The sequence below is a fragment of the Pygocentrus nattereri genome, chromosome 4 (genome assembly GCF_015220715.1).
Source record: "Pygocentrus nattereri isolate fPygNat1 chromosome 4, fPygNat1.pri, whole genome shotgun sequence".
In the NCBI taxonomy this organism is placed as follows: Eukaryota; Metazoa; Chordata; class Actinopteri; order Characiformes; family Serrasalmidae; genus Pygocentrus; species Pygocentrus nattereri.
Genome location: NC_051214.1, coordinates 8,833,981 through 8,857,114, shown reverse-complemented (window position 1 = coordinate 8,857,114; position 23,134 = coordinate 8,833,981). Strand labels below are relative to the sequence as shown.

General features: G+C 40.3%; 1 protein-coding gene across 2 annotated transcripts in view; it reads left to right on the top strand.

Annotated features, from left to right (window-relative positions):
• Positions 1-458: 458 nt before the first annotated feature.
• map3k7 (mitogen-activated protein kinase kinase kinase 7) overlaps positions 459-23,134 on the top strand; it is a 36,971-nt gene continuing 14,295 nt past the window's right edge. The window contains exons 1-12 of one of the 2 annotated variants that reach the window (XM_017697739.2): positions 459-1,334; positions 2,314-2,424; positions 3,218-3,283; positions 4,426-4,471; positions 7,260-7,398; positions 11,915-12,039; positions 16,224-16,352; positions 17,622-17,752; positions 18,126-18,207; positions 18,929-19,053; positions 19,152-19,299; positions 21,062-21,142. In XM_017697739.2, coding sequence (XP_017553228.1) covers positions 1,248-1,334; positions 2,314-2,424; positions 3,218-3,283; positions 4,426-4,471; positions 7,260-7,398; positions 11,915-12,039; positions 16,224-16,352; positions 17,622-17,752; positions 18,126-18,207; positions 18,929-19,053; positions 19,152-19,299; positions 21,062-21,142 — 1,270 coding nt within the window. In that variant the 5' untranslated portion in view covers positions 459-1,247. The remainder of the gene's footprint in view (positions 1,335-2,313; positions 2,425-3,217; positions 3,284-4,425; positions 4,472-7,259; positions 7,399-11,914; positions 12,040-16,223; positions 16,353-17,621; positions 17,753-18,125; positions 18,208-18,928; positions 19,054-19,151; positions 19,300-21,061; positions 21,143-23,134) is intronic. The other variant, XM_017697740.2, reaches the window with a different exon arrangement.

Here is a 23,134-nt window from a genome sequence, read left to right as displayed (position 1 = left end):
ATGTTATTTTGGATTGTAAATAAATTGGCTATATTTGTTTGTCCAGCATCAGGACTTCCGGTTCCTATCACCGCCACTGTAAAGACATTTAAGCTGGGACATTTCTCTACAATGAACCATTTTACATCAAACTGCTCTGAATGACTTTGTATACACCCAAATGACTAAATTATCCAGAAATGTTGAACACTGTGTGTAATTCACCTTTACGTAGTCTTTATTTTTCCCCTTTTTTCCACTACAGGTAATGTATCATAGGATGTGGGCCCTCTTTCGCGGTGAAGCTTCCTTCGATGTGAAAAAGAAATCCTTATTCACAATAAAAACAAGACACATTCATGTCGGTTCAACCAATTAAGGTATATACTTGAAGAACAGTTACACATCCGAAGAAATAGATCTAATTTCAGGTGCCAAATCGTGGAGAAAGTTCGACCCCATAACTACCTCAGACTGACTGGAGAGGGCAGGATTCTGAGGAGAACTCAACTTCCTGGAGCTACAGCAGTGACTACGCCGGAGGAAAGGAAAAAATACAAATATATATACACGCAAAATAAAAACAACAAAAGTAGTCAATGGAGGAGACAACTTAAAAGTTATCGCCACCTCATGTAATGGGTCGAAGGCCTCGGCCTCGTGAAACGGACACCTAACGTAGGTTATATCGCGGGGAAATGTTCAGAAATCCCGAGGCGGGTGTGAGGAGCCTGTGCGCCGATGTGGAGTGAGCGGTGTGCGGCCGAGAGCTGCTCCTCCCTCCGCCGTACGGTCCGGCAGCAAGCGGCGTAGCCTAGCCTAGCCTAGCCTAGCCTAGCCGAGCCTAGCTTACTTTAGCTACGGAACGCAGTATCACTTTTTGTCACTTTAGCTTATGGTTTTATGGTTTGGTGTAATCCGAACAAATCCTCTGCATTACCTTCCAGCCAAATTGGGACATGTAATATTTATATTGCCTTCGCACTTTTATTTTCTAAGCTCTCTCTCTCTTTTCTCTGCATCACTGGCTAAGTTCAGACCTAGCGCTTGGTAAGTCAGCGCGTTAGCCGGCGACTGTTAGCCAAGTTTTTAAAGTGGTCAGATTTCTGCAAAATTCACTGTGTAATGCAGGGCTCGGTGAGAGTATCAGTCCCTGGCTGCAACTCCTATAGCAGAGGTCCTTGACTTGACCCGCTGAATGTGTTTAGTCGTCATTCTTTGTTCGCGTTGTTTTTAATGGTTGCTGTTAGCCGGCTAGCTGGCTAGCAATGTCTGTCCCCTCCGCCGAGATGCTTGAGACACCACCTGGATATCCCTTTGAAGAGATTGATTATGCAGATATTGAAGTGGAAGAGGTAAGAAAGGGCGTCACGGTTTAGTCGTTTCATCATTTAGCGTGATTGAGGTTGACATTCTTGTGCAAAGTCAATGAAAACAGACCGCTGGTCACAGTTGGTCAGATGTCTTGTCTGGCTAGCTACCTGGGAATCACTCCACTGTCCCCGTTTATAGTCTGTCTTGCTGTTTTTAGGGTTCTGCATGCAAAACGCTCTTAAAACAGCGGTTCTTCAAAGGTTGTTTAGTAAAGAACACGGTCCTATTTACAGCCTTTTGTGCTTATTAGTGCTTAAATGGTTCTTGGCATGGTTCATGGTTCTTCACAACGATGGAGAACGTGCTGCAATTGGTTCTGTGTTGAACCTTTCTGAAAAATGTGCTGTGTATCATCAAAAGGGTTTTTCTATGGTCACGATTTCAAGCGTGTAACACTAGAAGAGCCTGTTTTGGTGTTATATAGAACCATTGTGAAACAGGTTCTACGTAGAACCATATACAGCACATTCTCCATCAGTCTGAAGAACAGTTTCACACTGCAAAGAACTCTTTAAGCTTGGAATGGTTCTTTTGATTGGTGGGGAATGTGTTGTGCATGGTTCTACGTAGAATCTGTTTAATAATGGTTCTGTGTAACAGCAAAATGGGTTCTTCTGTTACAAGCTTGAAATGGTGATCATAGAAGAACTTGTTGGGGTGTATAGAAACAGATCATAAAACAGATTCTATGTAGAACCATTCACAACACCTTCTCCTTCAGTCTGAAGAACCATTACCATATGCCATGAAGTGGTTCTGTATAGAACTCCCCTTTAAGAAGCATCTTTTTTTAAGAGTAGCTAATGTCTGAATGAAATTTGTAAAACTGCTCTTTTTGGTCCAGCAGTGTAAAGTTTACATCTCATTTTCATTTTACACCGTGATTGTGTTGTGATTGAGTTGTGCTGTGGTGGTCTGTAAACCTGAATGGCTGCTTCAATACATTTCTCTCATTTTCAGGTGGTGGGCAGAGGAGCGTTTGGTGTCGTCTGCAAGGCCAAATGGAAAGGCAAAGATGTGGCCATCAAAACAATAGAGAGTGAATCTGAAAGAACCGCCTTTATAGTGGAGGTATTCTCAGATCATTTTACAGGGGGCTAGATTTGATTTTATCATCGTTTTAGAGCTGGCATATCTGTCATATGGGTATTGCTATTGGGATGATGTGAGCAGCAGGTACTGAATCAGATATTAAAAGTTTAGTAGATTTTAAAGGAAAAATGATGGCTTGTTAACAGCAGATACCAGAGTTAACAATGTTTATGGTTATTGTCATAAATTGTCATGTCTTAATATTCCTCTCTGAGTAAATTGTGGACATCAGTGCTTAAAAAACATTTTGTAACTACTTGTTTTATTGAAGAAGTAGCATAATTGTTCTTGTTTAGTTGGATTTAATGCAGCTCAGTGAGTGAAATCTTGAATAGAAATCACTGGATTCGTAGTTTTGTAGCACTTTTGAAATGTGGCACTGCTTTGTCTGTTGTAAGTTATCACATATCAAAAAAAGGGAAGTATTATGATTTTACATTCCGCTGTATGATATGACAATAGCAGATACTCCGATTTTCAGCATCGATATTTGGGAGGGCATCATATTTGTCTAATTCCTCATAGAAGCACAGTCTTGCATTTTGTTCTGTTTTTTTTTTTTTTGTTTGTTGTTTGCTTGTTTTTCAGCTTTCTGCTTATTTAAGCCTGACTTGATTGTTGTTGAGATTGGATTGGATCTATTAAAGTTCTGTAGATTGATAACGGGCATACAGTAGACCAGATACTTGTCTTGACTCAGCTGCAGCAAAAACACTGACTTTTTTTCCCCTCAGTTTGGTTCACACTCCACCTCTTTCTTCATCTTATGCAGCTTCGTCAGTTGTCCCGTGTAAATCATCCCAACATTGTGAAGTTGTACGGCTCCTGTGACAATCCTGTAAGTCTCTTCTAAAGCAATTCTACAACACGTCTTTGCTTTTCAGCATCATCTAGTCATATATGTGAATTACCATTCTGCATTTCCACATGAGCCACAAATCGTGTGAATACTAAATAAGATAATAGAAATATTATCCTATTTATTATACCTGCTTTCTGTTTTCAAGTAGCAGTCAAGCTTCAGTACAAGGAAAAACAGTGATGTTGCTTTGAAAAAAGGAAAATGTATTAAAAACCTTACATTAATAAGAAAATTGCCATTCTGGTGGTCGTGGTGGTCCCCCATGCCAAACCTGTCTGCCTGGACGTTCTAAGTTTAGGTTAATTCATCAGGTGCCCGTTTAGCTGCGGTGACAGCCTCTTGGTGTAATGTTAGCTTATTTAACATCCTATTTGATTTAAGGCCTTATTTTATAGAGTGATATAAGCTAACTTTAAAATTGATCAAGAAATCAGTTTTGAACTGACTTGTCATGCTAATGCAGATGCTTTATGAAGTTAGTACATAGCTTCACCTTATCTGAACATATGGAACTTGACCAGAGTTGATCAGACAACGACTAAAAACACGTGGAATATGATCACTGTAGCCCGTGTGCTAATCTTGACTGTACTGGAATAAAGGGACACTACAGGCCAAAGGGAGAATGTTGTAAACATGCCTACATCCTTCAGTAGTGCTGCAATAAGCACTAGCTGGCTGAAGCAGAAGAATCCAGGTAGCTGCTGTTACTGCCAGGAACCTGAGTATCCCACCTGTATTTATTAGCTTGTAGTGAGATTCCGATTGATTATATGATGTATTTGCATAATTGTAGTGGTTACAATACCTGTGGCAGGGGTGCACAACTCCGGTCCTGGAGGGCCAGTGTCCGGGCCAGTGTCCGGGCCAGTGTCCGGGCCAGTGTCCGGGCCAGTGTCCGGGCCAGTGTCCGGGCCAGTGGCAATTAACAGAAAGTATAATCGTGTTTGGAGCGGGTAGATCACCAAACAGTGGTGGACACTGGCCCTCCAGGACCGGAGTTGTGCACGCCTCACATGTGATCAGTAACATACCCTATGCTAGTTTAAGGCTTTGGATGTTTAGATGTTGTTCAATTGATGTCTTTTTTTCCTCACTGTTTCTTTTCTTCCCTGTAGGTATGTCTGGTAATGGAATATGCAGAAGGGGGCTCTCTGTACAACGGTAGGTTAAGTTTTCATAATCAAGCTACTCTTTGATTTGGGATGTAAAGTCATCTGAAATCTACCTCTGTTCAAGATGAGCTAGTGTAAATGGCACAGAGACCCTAGACAAATATCTTGAATGTATTAAGTTATCAGATGATTGTGAACTGAAAGCTCAATTACTGCGCTCTGCCCTGAGAGTGCGCAGTGTTGCTGTAGCCAGCTCACACACATTTGCCTGCACATCAGTTATATTACTGATCAGCAAAACCGGAAATCTCATTTAGCAGTGCTTTGCTTTCCCCAAAGCATCAAAGCACATCGTCTCCAGTGATTTATTTTGTTCTCAGAACTGTGGTCCTTAATTCTGGAAAATGCTAGTAAAGCAGTTTAGTGATAATGAAGATTGCTCACAAGGGCACATGATGGCTAATAACTGACTATAAGATATCACTGCCTCCAGTTTTAAATTAGCGATGTCCCTATCATGTATTTTTGCACCCAGTACTCATCCCAGTCATTTAATATTCTGCGGAGTAAATTCATAAATAGTACTAAATAGTAAAGTCATTCCAATTTGGGTGAGACATGCAGGCTGCCAGTTACTTTAATCACCTCATTTTCTGTTTGTGGTTAACGTGACACACTCTGAAGTGATACATTTTGTATTTTGGGACTTCTTTATTAAAAAAAAACTCTTGGTATTTTTAAATATAACACATTAATGCAGCCTATTAATGTAGAGTGGTTTGAGATGAAGTGGTTTATTGTAGTTAGTAGTAACTTACTGACTTGGATTTCTTCACAGCGGTGGTAGTGGGAACCAGGAATCACAATATCAGCAACGCAAATATAGCCATTTTATTTGCTGTCTAAAATGACCAGTTAACCTATAATGTTGATGTAAATCTGAAGCAAAATAAAGATTTATTAGGATAATTTAACTGTGTAATGTGCTGTGTGTACATCTCCGCCATGAATAGTATTTAAACGGTACTTTTTTAAGCTAAACTTTTTTCTCAAAGTCAACATAAAGCAAATGTCTCAAGCTGCTTTCACACTGAACGCAGAAAAATCACAGCTGCACTTTCCAGCATGTTATTTCCAATGGGATGTGTCATATGAAGTTAAAATGGTTTTGGCTTTTGTGCACTGCATTTCAGCAAAGTCTCAGTGCAGCCAATAGTAGGCATGTTTGGCATTTTCTGTCACTGCCTGAAAGTCTAACGCCACTCAGTTGTGCAGCCGACCTGTGAGCTTTGTTCATACTACAGGTGGTGTGGATGCAGCTTCAGGCATCCAGCAGTGTGCTCATAACCATTTCATGTGAAATTTCTAGTAGGGAGCTTTTATAGGCATTAAATCTGGTTCCAATCACTATTCTTTAAACACTGACTTGTTAAGTTTTTTGTTGTTGTTGTTGTTTTTAAGAACAGAGCATTTTGCATCCCGCCATAATAGCTGAATCACATCTTTATTTATTTATGAAAAACAGAAAAATCTGAGAAATTTCCATTTACGATAGTCCAGTCAGATTTACTATCGGCGTGGTGGGTAGTTCGATTCCCCGGCCGGGCGGCCAAGGTCCTCCCCGTGTCTGCGTGGGTTTCCTCCGGGTTCTCCGGTTTCCTCCCACAGTCCAAAGACATGCAGGCAGGCCAATTGGACATGCTAAAATTGCCCCTAGGTGTGAGTGACTGTCTGTGTCTGTCTGTCTGCCCTGCGATGGACTGGCGACCTGTCCAGGGTGTATCCTGCCTTCCGCCCGAAGACTGCTGGGATAGGCTCCAGCATCCCCCCCCGCGACCCTGACGGAGAAGCGGCTTAGAAAATGGATGGATGGATGGATGGATGGATGGATGGATGGATAAACATTATTTTATAAACAGCATTTAAGAATTTATTCCAGCGGTTATATTGAGATCTTTGTGCCATTATTAAGCAACAGTACTGGACCTCAATCTGTTTATCTGAAAACTTTGGTAATCTTACAAAATTTTTATTGGTTTGATGCATTTGTGTGCATGAGTACCACACCAGTTCTACTACTGTGCAACGAAATAACAAAATTCATTGCCATGGATATGCAAGCATTGTCTGTTGTCAAGGACATTTCATTTTGTAGTAGTAATTTTATGTAAAAAAAATCCTCCCATGATTTGTTACGGATGCACCGCGGTTGCCCAGGTGGTCAAAAAATAGCTCTGATTGTCTCAAAGTTCTGACCGAAAATAATGATTGAATAGTCCTACAGCAAATTAGTTTGTAAAACTGATGTATGATTTTGCAAAGACTTTTAATGTTAAAGCAAAAATATTTATTAAAAACTCTATTTGTTCCTTTCACTTTCCCGAAGTGAGCAGATACGTGCAGACAGCTGTAGAGGACTGTCTGCTGGATGGGGCTATTTTTCCGCTCTTCAAGGGACATTAGACGAGAGAATTTTTTTTTTTTTTAATCTCTGTTTATTCTGGCCAAATGTCTCCCGAATTTTGGTTTCAGCTATGGATTTTCATTTCGGTGCATCACTGCTTGTGATTGTGCATGTAAAGCATGGGTGTCTAGTCTTATTCACAAAGGGGCAGTGTGGCTACAGCTTTCTATTCCAACAAGGCAGACACACACCTGATTGATTGAAGGCTGAAGCCGGGTGATGGACACATGGAATCGGATGTGGAACAAAAAGTTGCAGCCTCACTGGTCCTTTGCGGACAAGATCGGACCCCCGATGTAAAGCAAAGAAAACTTATGACGAGTGATTCCAAACTGCCATGATTTGATGTTTTTGACCGTCCTCTCTATTTCAGTGTTGCATGGTGCAGAGCCCCTCCCCCACTACACAGCGTCCCACGCCATGAGCTGGTGCCTGCAGTGTGCACAAGGCGTCTCCTATCTCCACGGCATGAAACCAAAGGCTCTCATCCACAGGGACCTCAAGCCACCCAAGTACGCGCTTCAGTGTCTCCTTCCATCTGTCACATACGCCCTGCCACTGCTAACACTCTTTTTACCAAACTAAGTATGCCATTCATTGTCCTTCTCTTCGATGCGTATTCAAGCCCACTGTTTCTGAGACATCTCCTGCCATCCAAGAATGCACTTCCATCCCAGAGTCTGTCTATATTAACTTCCTCTTCATCTTTTTGTTTCTTGCTCCCTTGCTCTCTCATTCATTCTCACTAATTTATTCTCATTCACTACATCATGTATGTCGTATGTCTTATCCGTAACAATGTTTGCAGTGTAAATGATCACACACTGTTGTTCTTATTTCAGAGGTATCTGGCTCTCCGTCTGCTGTCTATTTCAAATGCACACTTGTTTTTCTCTCTCTCTGAAATGCATATTTATATTGATATGCAATGGATTTTTCAGTGCAAATGACTTGCCTGTGTGCCACTAGTAAGTTTGAGAGTAGGGGGGAAAGTGATCTCTGCAAAACTTTCAGCTGAGGCCTGGAAGTACTGACTGAATGGCATGGTTTTTAAGGATTTAAGTTATACTTACAATAATATGCACAGTGGAGTTGGGGGGGGGGGGGGGGGGGGGGGGGGGGTCAGTGTATAAGACACATTTCACAAACATAACGTTCCATTCTGGAGACAGCTGCCCAACTAGTTACTGCCTTCATAGGCACCTGTTTCTCTGGGCGGTTTAACCCAAAAGGAACCTTAATAGGCATCCGATTTAGGACAGACCTTCTGGACCATCTTTATTGTGCTGTATGCCGTGACATCTGCTTACTCGCGGCCACTCGTTAGCTCGCTTACCTCCAACTGTAGAGTTGGATTACCTGAATATATTAGGACGGATGCCAAATATGTGGCCCTATTTTCTTTGCATTGTCACCGAAAATGTATTGTGTACGAAGAACAAGCTGCTTTAAGGAGTCGTGTCTGCTGTTATATGTGAATTGAACAGTGTTTGTTCAGAAAAAACTGTTTATTTCAGGGCTTTTATATCGTCCACTACAGTATTTTTCAACATTTGGATCTGTGGCATTGAAACCCCCCCCCACATGTACACTGGGAAAAGTGAGCTGCTGCAAGCCATTCAGTGAAGTTTTCTCCTCGTAGCAATCCGTCCTCAGCCCCTTCATCAGCACCTGTCAACTTTTATGTCAGTGTTCATCTGAGGACAGAAAAAACTAAACTAGCAGCAGCATCTCAGAGTAGAGAATCAAATGGATGATTTTGACTAACTGTGTATCTTTTTGTTTGGGCTTTTTGGTGGAAAATTCTTTCAATGAATAACATGCTTGGTATTATCTTCATTCACTTTCATATACAAACACTACAATGGTGTAATTCAGATTTGTGTCAAATTAAATCAAACCAGTCGCTTTGTTGGTTTACAATCATTTAGTAGTTAAAAATGTGGGGAAAAAAGCAGGAGTATTCAACACAGTGAGTGAAAAACAGTATTCCCTGATGGAAAAATCTGTTTCTTTTGCTCAGTTTTACTCGTCTTCCATTATTTATAGTTTGTAGTTAGGATTAGTTAGTAAGGCAGGCAAAACTATAGAAATAAAAATAAGAAATAAAATAATAGTAAAAATTAGTACAGAAGAGTTATTTGGGAAATTTCAGCATATTTATATGACAAGCTTGACTGTTTTGTTATGAATCTCTGTTGCAGCAAAGTTCTAGTGGTAATAATATTTGTAGTTTATAACAATAACAGCATTTTATTTAAGACTAAAGTTAGAGAGAAAAGAACCCTTTTATTTATTTAGCATATATTGCACTATACATTAATTGACATAGCTGAGAGAGAAATTTGTATATTATTGAAAAGCAAACAATTTAGGAGAGAAATTCAGTGACAGGCTGGTACTGGAACCTGTTTGTTTCACAATATTATGATCTTCTTCTTTCGGCTGCTCCCTTTAGGGGTCGCCACAGCGGATCGTCTGCCTCCATTTCGTCCTATCCACTGCCTCCTCTACTTATACACCAACCATCTCCATGTCCACCTTCACTACATCCATAAACCTTCTCTGAGGTCTACCTCTTCTCCTTCTGCCTGGCAGCTCCATCTCCAACATTCTTTGACCAATATATCCACTATTCCTCCTCAACACATGTCCAAACCATCTCAACCTGGCCTCTCTGGCTTTATCTCCAAACTGCTCCACCTTCACTGTCCCTCTGATCTGCTCATTTCTAATCTTGTCCATCCTTGTCACTCCCAACGAAAATCTCAGCATCTTCATCTCCGCCACCTCCAGCTCAGCCTCCTGTCTTTTAGACAAAGCCACAGTCTCCAAACCATACATCATAGCAGGACGCACTACTGTCTTGTAAACCTTCCCTTTCACTCTTGCTGCTATCCTTCTGTCACACATCAGCCCTGACACCCGTCTCCCCCTACTCCATCCTGCCTGCACTCTCTTCTTCACCTATTTTCTACACTGTCCATTGCTCTGGATGATTGACCCAAGATATTTCAAGTCATCCACCTTTACGACCTCTACTCCTTGCATCTTCACCTTTCCACCTGCCTCCCTCTCATTCACACACATGTATTCCGTCTTGTCTCTACTGACCTTCATTCCTCTCCTCTCCAGTGCAAACCTCCACCTTTCCAGATTCTCTTCCACCTGCTCTCTACTCTCACCACAGATTACAATGTCATCTGCAAACATCATGGTCCATGGAGCCTCCTGCCTGACCTCTGTCAACCTTTCCATCACCATTGCAAATAAGAAGGGGCTCAAAGCTGATCCCTGATGTAACCCCACCTTCACCTTGAAACCATTTGTCACTCCAACTGCACACCTCACCACTGTCTCACTATCCTCATACATGTCCTGCACCACCCTAACATACTTTTCAGCTACACCTGACTTCCTCATACAATACCACAGTTCCTGTCTTGGCACCCTATCATATGCCTTCTCTAGATCCACAAAGACACAATGCAGCTCATTCTCACCTTCTCTGTACTTCTCTACTAACACTCTCAATGCAAAAATTGCATCTGTGGTGCTCTTTCTGGGCATGAAACCAAACTGCTGCTCACTGATCTGAACCTCTCGCCTTAGCCTTGCTTCAACAACTCTTTCCCATACCTTCATGTTTCACAATATTATGATATTTAAAAGAAAGGGTAGCTTATTTCAGGTGACAAAGATATTTATTGATATTAGATATCTCTGAACCTGTAGTTGTATGTAACTTTGCTGTTGGTGTTAGGCAACACTGGCTGTGTTGTCTGGTTGCAGCTGGTTATTTATGGGGCTGCGATCGGAAAAGCCTCTGGCAGCAGTGCAACCAACCAGCTGCTTCCCCTCCTGCAGTGAGCCAGAGGGTCAGGAATCAACTGGGTCACAGCCAAATAAGTAGAGATGGGCAGTGTATCACATATACTGATATGCCGTGACACTTGAACAATGTGATGCAAGACACATTTAGGGATATATTTGAAGTATAATGAGCACTGAGACCATTATAAAATGTCCATGAAAGTCAGGGTCCACCTCAAGTTGGGTCATCCACCTCCAAAGTTATCCACCTCAAGATCTGATCACGTTTCAAATGCGAGACATTTTGGCCATTCATGTTATTTTAACTTCATTCTTGATATTGTGCCGCTTTCCAGTCGTTACAGCGTAATCTGCTGATCTGTTGAGTATTCAGGACACATCTATCGTTTGTTTTATAGCTTCTCACAAATTAGTTAAAACAAAGCCGAAAGCAACAAAATTGTTGCTAAATCACACTATTTTTAATGTATTTTTTGGTCTTCAATGTGAAAGATTACACTGATCTATGGTTATTGTTAAAATATCATAGGCATTTTGTTTTTCATGATCATTACTGCTTGTTTTGGCTTAGAAATAAATGTTTTTCTTCTGTTAGTACGTGTCCTCTGCTTGTAGACTTAAATTTGGGCGTCAGGAAGCTGCCACAGTTCTGTACTTGTGGAGTTGACTTTGTTTCTTTTGGTATTTCAGCTTATTTTTCATGCCTTTCTGTTCTTAAGCACCAAGTGGAATTTCGACATGGAGTGATGTTCTGTTGTGGCTTGCCTGCTGCTTCCAAGCAGTGCACTTTAAGAAGTTTGGTTCAGAAAGAACTTATTAAATGTCACCAGTTCTGTACTTGTGCAGTCGATTCTGATTGCTTTTCCATTGATACCTTGGTTTGTTCTGGTATGGATTCCTGTTTCTTAGCCCTCAGACCCTTTTCTGCAACTGAATATCTTGTTTTCCAGGCTTTAAATGATGTTCATTTTCCTTCCACAAGCAGCTGTTTACATCATGTTCTTGCTCCAGTCACATATGTCACAACAAAAGTACATTGTAATTTGACTAATCATAAATGAAAGCTTGTGGTCACTCAATAATATGTTGGCTTATAAGCTGTTATTCATTTTCAGCCACATTAGCATTTTTGGTTGAACTGTTTGTTTAATTGCAAACGTCTGTCTGATTGGCACGGTTTTGTTCTCTGCACAGCCTGCTGCTGGTTGCCGGAGGCACTGTTCTGAAGATCTGTGACTTTGGAACGGCATGTGACATCCAGACACACATGACCAACAACAAAGGCAGTGCAGCCTGGATGGCTCCGGAGGTTTTCGAAGGCAAGTATGAGGAGAGTGGCAAGCAGCTAATCAGGGACCAGTTGCCTTAAAGCACTGCAGCACAGATCCTAATGTGGTAGAACCAGAATTACTTCGAACTACTGTGATACTAACAAAGTGTAGGTTGGATTTCTCCATCTACTATTTGTCCAGTATCTAAATTTAAATGCTTTTTGTGAGCAACAACATATGGGTTGTGGTATTAAACGAAAAAAAAAACAAATTAACCTCAAAAATCCTTTCATTCATTCCAAAATTTTAAACCTGTGCTTTGTTCTAAGCATTTACCCTCTTATATGGATAATATAGTGCACTATATTTCAGACTGAAAAGCTTTCACCTTTCTAGGATTTTACGTTGTACGTGTAGAGCTGCTCCAAACAGCATTTTGCAGGCATTGAGTTCTTGTTGGCATCCAAAAAAATAGCCATATACTCGTTCTCGTCATCCATTGTTTCTTTTTATTTGATTCTATCACAGGATGTGAGATTGTAGCTTTACAGCTTTTATGAATCTCCTCTATCAGTTGTATTAAGTTGGGGTCTTCAAGTTTGTGGGCCATGACGATATTACTACAGACCTGTTGGCTGTCGTTTTTTTTTTTTTTATTGTAACATAAAACTTAATTACAATAAATAGACACTTAACTATGTTTCCTCTAGGATTTTTAGCAGCAGTTGTATGCCAGTAACCCCCATTCCCCCCCTACCAGATAAACAGTGCTGATTTGACCCACTTTATACATATTTCAGACCACCACTGTCTGCAAAGGTCCACAAAGTGGAAAACTGAGCTTAATAACATTGCAAAGTAAGGTCGACCCAACCTCCTCGCTTTCATTAAGCTCTTTGGCACAACACGGCTCTGACTGTAACCATCCACTTCCTTTAACCATCGTTTAAAATTGAGTCCATTGAGTTTTGTAGTTGCGTATATGTATTTATATGTTCATTGTTTCGAGATGTGTGGTTTTTTTTTTTTGTGTTTTTTTTGGGCTAGTTTGCCGCTTTTCCTCGTGGAAAGCAGCACTGAGGGTGACAAACAGGCCGAATGGCTGGATTGTGCTCAGTCATGCAGCTCTCTGTCTGAAGCCTAAAGGGTCGCTGGCTAAAGTTAGCATCACCCCCGCACCAGACTCTGCCTGAGTGTGTCAATGACGGCAGTGTTCCCCTCATCCACTTCCAAAACTCTACTCACCAAATACAGATTGGAGGCTCTGAGCTCCCCTTGTTTTGGTGTTGTCCACACCAGAGCCTAGTGGTACTTGGATAAGTATCTGTGTAGACACATTTGAGATGATTAATCTGAAATATGCTCCTGTGTTCATGGCATAGCATGTTATTGTTCTCATGGTTTCTCAGGCATTTTTGCTCTTTTAGCTTAAGAGGGAACCCTGACTGTTGAGACGTGTGTGTTGAAACGTATAACTTGGTATAGTGTAAATGTCCAGTACTGTTAAAATGCAGTGTGTAAACAACAAACAAAATGTTAGGTAGGTGCACACATGCCCCTTGATTAAGTACTCTTCCTTGTATCTGTACTCTTTGTTCATTTTATCGGGTCTTTTTACCAAATAGGAGCACTTTAACAATTACAGACTGTAATTTCTCTGTTTCTCTGCATCCTTTGTCAACCCCCTTTCACCCTGTTCTTTAGCGATCAGGACAGTGGTCGTTGGATCATTCTTAGCACTGCAGTGACACTGACGTGGTGGTGATCTGTTGGTGTGTGATGTGCTGTTATGAGTGGATCAGATTTTAGACACCTCATTGTTGCTGCTGGACTAAGAATAGTCCACCAACCAGAAATATCCATCCAACAGCGTCCTGTGAGCACCAATGAAGGACTATAGGATGACCAACACGAGCTGCAGATGAGCTTTGGTCTCTTTACATCTACAAGCAGTATCTAATAGAGTGGACACTGTTTAAAAACTCCAGCAGCGCCACTGTGTCTGATCCACTCTGACCAGCGCAACACACACTAACACACCATTTACGGCATTTGGCAGATGCTCTTATTCAGAGCAACTTACAATTGGATCATTTTACACAAGTAGGCGAAGATGGTGTTAGGAGTCTTGATCAAGGACTCTTATTGGTATAGTGTTTGGTGCTTACCCAGGCAGGGATTGAACCCCAGACTACAGTGTAGAAGGCAGAGGTGTTAACCACTACACTACACCAACCACCACTCACCACCACGATTCAAGTGTCACAGCGGTGCAGAGAATGAGTCAACACCGAAATTGTACTTGCTCTGTGGAGGTCCAGTGGGGGTCCTGATCACTGAAGAACAGGGTAAAAGGGGGATAATAAAGTATGCAGAGAAACCGATCAAGTGTACCTATATGGTGTATCGAACTGATAAAATGGACAGTGAGTGTAGATACAAGAGGTGTACTTATTAAAGTGGCTGGTCAGTGTTTATTAGAAATGTATAGGAACACTAAAGAATCTAAACAGTAAAAAAAATCTTTCATTTTTGATTGTTTTATTTTCCATAGGACTGTTTTGGGCATATGGCGTCATCACAGAGCGACCTACTAGCAAAGAGATTTTGTCAGAAATTCGTGTGGCTTTTTTTTTTCCCATTGTTTTTTGGGGGTTTATTATTTATATATATATATATATATATATATATCATAAAGCCTTTCCATTTGGCTTATACCATATTTAATATTACTGCACTTGTGTGCTATTTTAAGGCCTACAGGTCTTAACAGTCAGGTTTCCTGTAAATTGCTATGTGGAAAGTGTGCAAAAAGGTGACGTTTCTAAATGTTAACTAGGAAACTGATGTAATGAAATTTAATCAAATACCCATTTTATCTGTTTCAGGAAAAGGAAAGTAAAATTAGAGATGCAAGTAGGCAGCAGTTTTTAGTGAGAAGCTCATCAGATTAGATAAAAAAAAAATCTTAAAGTAACCTGAAACCAAAATGGACATTTTTACCTTGTTGGTTCAGATTCCTGGTCATATTAAACACTGTGTTCTGTCTGTAATCTTTGATTGAAGTGTAGTGTTTAGACACTGTCTGATGTTTGATTGCATCACCATGTTTAAATGACAGGGAAGACATTGTATTAACCAATAATATCTTGGCATGTTTTCTCTCGCCTTCCCACCATCCTGACCGATCATGAAGTGCGAACACCAGTAATCATACCTGTGAACTGGCAGACAGTCTCCTTTCTTCTCCTCATTTTACTCACTCGCTTTCGGTTTTCAGACGGGTTGTCAAATAGTTGTTTAGGAGTTGCTGTAGTTTGTGTGGTGTAAGAAAAGCAAAAGCAATGTGGATGCTAAAGACTTCGCTGCTAACCCGCTCTTTGCCTCATCTGCATCTTAACAAGCTGAAAAATAAATAAATAAACAGTGAATAATTCAATAAATAATTATGTTTCAGAAATGACAGAAAAAGCATCATCAAAATATTGCAATACTTTTTTTTTATACAGAGTGTACAGTGAACAAAATCTGTTTATTTTACTTTTTCCCCTACGGTACCTTTTTAAATACAGTAGAAAACCATTTAATTGAATAAACATTGACATTTTGATCTCTTATATGGCCAGAAGCACTGCTTGCCATCCGTATTGCAATAATGATGCAATAACTGATGTACATGATTTTCATAAAAAGTGCTGAGCTATGAGGGGAGTCCCTGTGAGGAGGGGGTCATTATCTTGTTTGTTAAGGGAGGAACAGAAACTGATGTGCTATTAGAACGCTCCTCATTAAACTAGAAAAGCCAACACTGTTCATTTGCTTTACTGATAAACAAATTAGCAGACGACCTCAGCGAGGCGGCGTTAAAAGCATATGTGTGATGGGCGATGTAATTGAGGGATAATAAGCAGGGTAATTAAGCCTCTCCAGGGTAGCACAAAAGGAAATTGCCTCCAGGTTTTCCCTTTTGCCCATTCAAAACTGGGGTTAGGCACGAGATACAGGGAATTATGCTGTGGATCTTCTGAAGCATGCTCAGGGAAAAGACCTTTGGACTGTTTCCTTGTTCTCGCCTTCGTTTTAGTCTTTCTTTCGACTTTCTCAGTGTGTCTGTTTTTTCATCTTTGATGCTCTTGTCTGAACTTTGAACTTCATTTGTGCACTCTGCCTCTCACTCGTTCTTTGTTGCTCACTTTCTTTTGTGGCTCACTGTATTTGTGTGCACTTCGTAGGCAGTAACTACAGCGAGAAGTGTGACGTGTTCAGCTGGGGCATTATTCTTTGGGAGGTGATCACCCGCAGGAAGCCCTTTGATGAGATTGGAGGTCCAGCCTTTAGGATCATGTGGGCTGTGCACCGTGGTGAGTCTCTCTCTCTCACTCACTCACTCACTCACTCACTCACTCACTCACTCACTCACTCACTCACTCACTCTCAGTCACACACACAGTATGTCCACACTTTGCCTTTGCTACAGCTTCCATTCCATTTAGGAAACACCTCTAAAGTTCAGTCTTAGAAATTGGTTGCATTTTCTGCTTCTCGTGATCCCAAACAAACTGGTGGGCATGTCTGTTGTTCTGAGAGCACCTGCAGCTTCTTTGCTTGATAAGTGCATTTTGATCTTCTCAGCAGTGTTTTTGGGTTGTTATCTTGATATAGAATTCATGTATTCCTGATCAGATGTTTTCTAGAGGGAATTGCATAAAATACTACAATCAATTTATACTTATCATTCATGATTCCTTCAGTAAAAAAAAAACAAATCAAACCCCAGATGTTGGGGACTGCGTATCTATGGAAATGGTTTTGATTTTCATGTCCAGGTTCAACTCGTGCAGTTATACAATGTAAAAACTTTCTTTAGAGAGAGCAACTGAGCAAATTAGACAAATGCCATTAATCACAGTTATCCACACAGAATATTGGGAATAATCTTAATTATTTTAATCTTTTTACAATCCTGGTAATTACTTATATGTAATAATATGCCTATCATGGAAAAAATGAAACAGAATTCTGTAAGCCTAACCCTGAACCATAAGCTCTGTAACCAAAAAGAAATGTTTTTGCCATTTCAATTAAAATGAATTAATTAATAACCATGAAGCTTTTGTGAAAAGTTACTGTTTTTTTTTTTTTGGCCCTGAAAAGTTACATTAGCCCTGTTTTGCTTTGTTATTTTTACCGAAGACAGGACATTTTTGGCTTTTCAAATGTATGAAAGCAAGTTCATGTTCTAATGACTTACATGTGCATTTCTGTGCAAAAGTTTGACGCCTCTGGTCAAATTACATGACTTGTTGATTTTCTGTGAAAATAAGTAAACACACATGTATGCACTAACGTTATGCTTTAAACTTTGCAGAAAAATGCCACGTTTGTTTGTTCCCTGTATGGGGCGTGTACATTTTTTTTTTTTTTTTTTTTTTTTCTTCCCTTAGAAAATCAACAAAACGTCATTTAACTGGGCTATTTAGTTTATGCCATATGGCTGTAGTTTTAGTGTTTAAAATAACTTGGCACTATGAATTAGAGTTGATGAACATACCAGTTGTATTTGCTCAGCTTTCAATACGTTGTCATATCATGATAGCAATACTGGTTGATTTGTCTCGTTGTGTGTTCAGGAACTCGTCCTCCGCTCATTAAGAATCTACCCAAGCCTATAGAGAGCCTGATGACACGCTGCTGGTCCAAAGACCCCTCCCAGCGGCCTTCCATGGAAGAGATAGTCAAGATCATGACCCACCTGATGAAGGTAATAAGAATGACCAAAAGAATAATACTAAAGATGTTTAATTTGGTTTTCTCAGATTCATGGTCCCTTGAAATATGGTAAACAAGAGCACAAGAAAATCAACCTTAAGACAATAAAAGAAATGACTATATATATATATATATATATATATATATATATATATATATGCACACACAACACAAACCAGGCATCCTCATACTGATGAAAATAATGGTCACAACCACAAGGCTTGCAGACCGAAAAAAAATGATTTAGTACTCACTACTGTGGAGTACAGACTAGATAATTGCAGCCTGACAGCATTTCTCTTGTGCTTTCACTTACTCTTTTGTCTTTTTTCTAACTCACTCTTCCTCCCTTTCTATGTCTGCAGTATTTTCCCGGATCGGAGGAGCCTCTGCAGTACCCATATCAGTATTCAGATGAAGGCCAGAGTAATTCTGCTACCAGCACAGGTACCCACAGACATGGGGGTGAGGGATGAGTGGATATATTTACAAGAAGAAAATTAAATTAATACAATCTTTACAATACAATACAATCTAGCCAGTACATTATTGGTATTTGTAGTTAAAACAGGTGTTTTTATTATGTCTACGTGTATATATTTTTTTAACTAATTGATTCATACTGTGTACAGAAAAATGCACTGGCCAGAAAAATAAATTTGTTTTATTGTTATAGACACTTCCAGCCTCAACTTCACCCTCACTAACTCTTTGAGCATCATACAATGGGTTAATGTGACCGCTTAACTCAATAGGTCATGCCTGTTAGTGCTGAAAGACTAATTGTCCTTATATTGCATTCACAAAAGCAATAAAAGCTTCCATTATCATCATCTTTAACAAGTACACGTATAAGCCTGTGAATCAGACCAGTCATAAGAAACCAGAACATGCTCACACACTATGTTCAAATACTCAAGCTGGAAAAAATGGATATGCTGGTAGTCTTGTACAAAAGCACGTTAATTTATAGAAATTAATTACAGTTTAAATCACAATTGCAGTATTAGTCAGAAAAAATCACAAGTAGACATTTTCCTCAGGTCTTCCCCCCCCCTGACTGCCCTTATCATGAAAAAATCCTGAGCCTTGTATTGTGAAACTGAGTCGGTAGCTGGTGTATTGTAATGCCCTTACTACACCTGTTTCGTTGTGTTGTGCGGACCAGGCTCCATTGTGGACTACACCAGCACTAGCAACAAGAATGATGGCAGCATGGACCACAGCACCTCCGCTGGCAGCAATGACACCATCAAGACCATGGAGACCAGGTTTCCACAGATCAAACCAAAGGTAGGACAACTTCTAGCTTCCATGCTGTTGTAAGCCAGTGAGACCTTTTTAAAATGTGTGTATTTATGTTCCGGTTGCCTGTGCCTATTTGTGTGTAGGTTGACCCACTGAGGCCTGGGCTCCCTCTGTCTAGAGGGGGCAGTGTTGAGAGCCTGTCAGGTAGAACACACTGCCTGGCCTCTTCCGACAGCAAACGAATGAGCACAGACCTCTCTGAACTCGATCACAAGATACCCTTCTCTACAGGTAAAGCACACACATATACACCAAGCGCAGATGAGCCCCGATGGAAGATAATACAAAGCACAGGTTCTTTGAGAAAAAGCCTATGAGTGTCAGATTTTCAGTACAGGAAAACAAAATCATCCTGATCTTATTAAGGAGTTAAGACAGCATCTTTACATTTCTGCAATTTTCCATAAATCTATCTTAAATTTTTGGTTCATTAAGCAATTTTTTATTTGAAATGGTTCTGTACGTACAAATGGCAATGCTATAATCCCTCATCAAAAAATACAGCAATTAAAGGGGAATTTTATGCTTATTCCAAATTGTGCATATTTAAATCATTGAGTTGTCAACAAAGTCATTCAGAGTGGTTTGCTCTGAAGTACTTAATTGCAGAGAAACATATCAACTGGGATTTCTTTGCAGTGGTGGTTACAGGAACCAGAGGTATCTGCAACACAGATACCATCGCCACTTTATGTACTATAGAAAGCCAGGAGTGAGCCTAAACTATCAGGCAACATTTTCATAACCATTTCATGTCTCCTGTAATGTAGACATTAAACTCCTCCGACATCTGATTGCTATCACTGCCTAAATAAATAATATAAAATAAAATAACTAAATAATTTTGACTTGGCAAGTTTCTCTAGATTTGAGCATTTCACATCAAACCACTCGGAACGACCTTTTACAGCTGAAACATTTAGTTATGCAGAATTTTATTTTTAAAACAGTGGAATTTCCCTTTTAATTTGTTGTCAGTTCATTTTTCTGTCTAATCTTTATCTGCCACATCTGTAACACATGCGAAAGTTTGGACACCCCCAGTAAAATGAGATGTTTTGCTGGTTTACTGAGAAAAGTTATTTTCTATACAGGGAATAAGCTTAAATATGGCATTTTTCTGTAAATGTTAATGAACATTTATTTATTTGCTGAGTTTAACATATGGGGGGAAAAACCATGTACATGCCTTTTATTTCAAAAAATGAACTGCATTTGTGCATTTAAAATATGTTCCATGTAGGATCTGTACTTTATTTTAACATAGAAAATAAAAGTAATGGTATTTGAGCTGGGGTGCAGAAAATGTTGAATATGACTGTGTGGTCGGTTACTGCTTAGAAAAACTGGCTTCCGCTTGGCAAATATTAGAAAACCAGTTGACTCAAAACTCACTTAAAATAAGCCAATAGGCTTATGCATAAGAAAAATGATTGTCATGGTAATCAACCACTACAGATATGGCAGATAAATATTGCAGAGTTTCTTTAACTGAATATTTCTAAAGCAGAAAACACTGTTTTAGGAAACCATAAACATCGGAGCTCTTCACTCTGCAGTCATGCCCTGATCTCCGACCTCATGCTGCAACAGTACTTGAGAAATGAGGCTTAGGCTAGTTTGCAGGCATGACCTGCGTGGTTTCCATGGTTTGGAAAGAGAGATGCCAGGCCTGCAGGCTCTTTCTGCCCTCAGCTCTGCTCCAGCGCTGCTCTTTAAGGCCCTCTCCCCTGGTAGCCCGGCCCTGCGCTGACCCGTTAATGCATGCGTGTATGCGAATGTTTGTATTCATGTTTGTGTTGTGCGTATGTATGGGGCGTTGGTGTGTCTGCATCTCGCATGTATTGTGCAGCTTGCATGTGTATATGTATTGTGATGTCTTGCCTGTGCACATGCAGACAAGAGCATCCTGCCCTATTTGTCTGTTTGCGGATGTGAGTATAGTCTGCATGTCTGTGTACGCAGCTCTATGTGTATGTATGTGTTTTTGCAGCACGGCCGCAGTATAAACGAGGCCATCGCAAAACGGCGTCATACGGCACCATTCTGGACATTCCCAAGATCGTCGTTACAGGTACCGGATTGGAGCGGGACGGGTCAGGCCGAGCTGGGCTGAGCCCCCCCCACTGTCCTGGCTGGCTGCTGCTGCTGCTGATTGTTGACTGTTGCTGACTGCCCTCTGCTCACCCAGTCGGAGCAGGGCGGACCTGTAGCTACAGCATGCGCCCCCACTATGGCTGTCAGTCCAGGACGGATCTCAGTGTTAAACCTCACACAGGCAGCATCTTTGCACATTTAAAGTGGTAGTTTGACAAAATCAGCCAAAACATGATGTTAAACACTTCTTTAGTTTTGCATGACTGTCTTTCCTCATGCGATTTTACAAAAATCATCTTGCACTTACCTAGTTTTGAGAAGCTTTTGGCCTAAAACTTCTTTAAAAATTCTATTCTTGGCAGAGAGGTGCATGCAGGACCTCTTATGGCAAGTAGTACCCAATGAAAACTTGTTTCAGATAATTTTGCCATCATCAACATTACATATAAAAACTCAATACATGTAGGTTCACTGACGGTTTTGTGTAGTAAATAAAATTACCATTTTTTTGGTTGTAGGTATTGCACATATGCACACCATTTCACATCAAAGCACTCTGAATGATGAGCAGATGCTTTAAGGAATTGTCAGAATTCCCTTTTAACTAAACTCAAGGTGATTTGAAGCAAGTTTGTGATTCTTTAGGCATGTGCTTTACATCTACAACTGCCAGTTATCACTGTGCAAATTTGGTATTTTGCCAAACTATCGCATTAAAACGAATAGGGATTATCCACAACGTCAGGCGTTCTACTGATTTGTCTTGAGAGCAGCAACTAACAGATCACTGCCGAATTTGTTTATCTTTGAGTTTGACATTCACTTTAATTAAGGTTTGAGTGAAGTAATGTTGTGCTTATTCTTTAAGGAATTTTTTACTTAATTGAGAAACAAAGCAGTGTTTTTTTTTGTTTGTTTGTTTGTTTGGTTTTTTTTTTAATGTCTCTTAAATATCAGCTGCTCTAAAAGTGACCTTGCAGTGTTTGAGAGCTGATGTAAGTCCTGGAGTGACACCCACTGGTTCTCTCTCTTCTGTTTCTGTCTGTTTCTCCTGTGTGGCTGTAGCGGACTGGCATATGAGAATTTTACTCTTAGCCTCCTGCATTTCACCTTCCAGAAACTAGTGGCTCATCTACACTTTTAACATTACATTTCCATTACAAATTTACGGAACTGTTGCCTCTGAACTCTGACATTTTGGCCATCGTCCCATCTACCATTAAGAAGTTTAAGCTGGGTCTTTTTTCAACCTGGATCAGTTGTTACGGGCATCTTTCCCCTCATGGCCATCGACCGACATGGTTTAAGGGTTAAGCATGAGTCATCTCAAGACAATCAAAGGAAATCTTAATTATTAATCTACAAGACAAAAAGTTACAATCACTAAAAATGTGTAGATTTGTGTATATTTTGTGCTTCTGGGCTAATATTCACAAAGCATCTCATTGAAGGAGTGCACAAGACCAAAGAAAACAGTGGAATCTGATCTCAGATCAGCACTCTTGCTCTTCTCTTGCTTTTTGACTAAAGGCCTTGGTGTGGTAGCATGTGGGTTTAGAGCGGTAGTCCTCACTCTATGTCCTGGAGGGCCACAACACAGCACAGTTTAGTGTTTCAATGCAGCCATAACACAGTTAATTCATCTAAAGAAAGTCTTTGTAACTCAGTGAGTGTGTTTGCATGTACAAAATAGTCCGATTGAATCTAAAACTAGAAATTGATTTTTATTTTGTTACTCTTTTAATTATTTTTCTGTTTTCTTTCCTTCTTTCTTTTGAGATGTTGGTGCAGGTGTAGCGTTGAATTGAGTCTATGTCGTTTACTGCTGCCAAGACAGCTCTTCAAGAAATCGGGTTCCTGGGATAACCTGGTTATGGAGTTGCATTCCAGGGGCTCCTTTACAGAAACATCCTGGTTTTAGTCCTGAGATCTGACAAGGTGTTCTTTTAGGAATTTTGTCCTATATTAC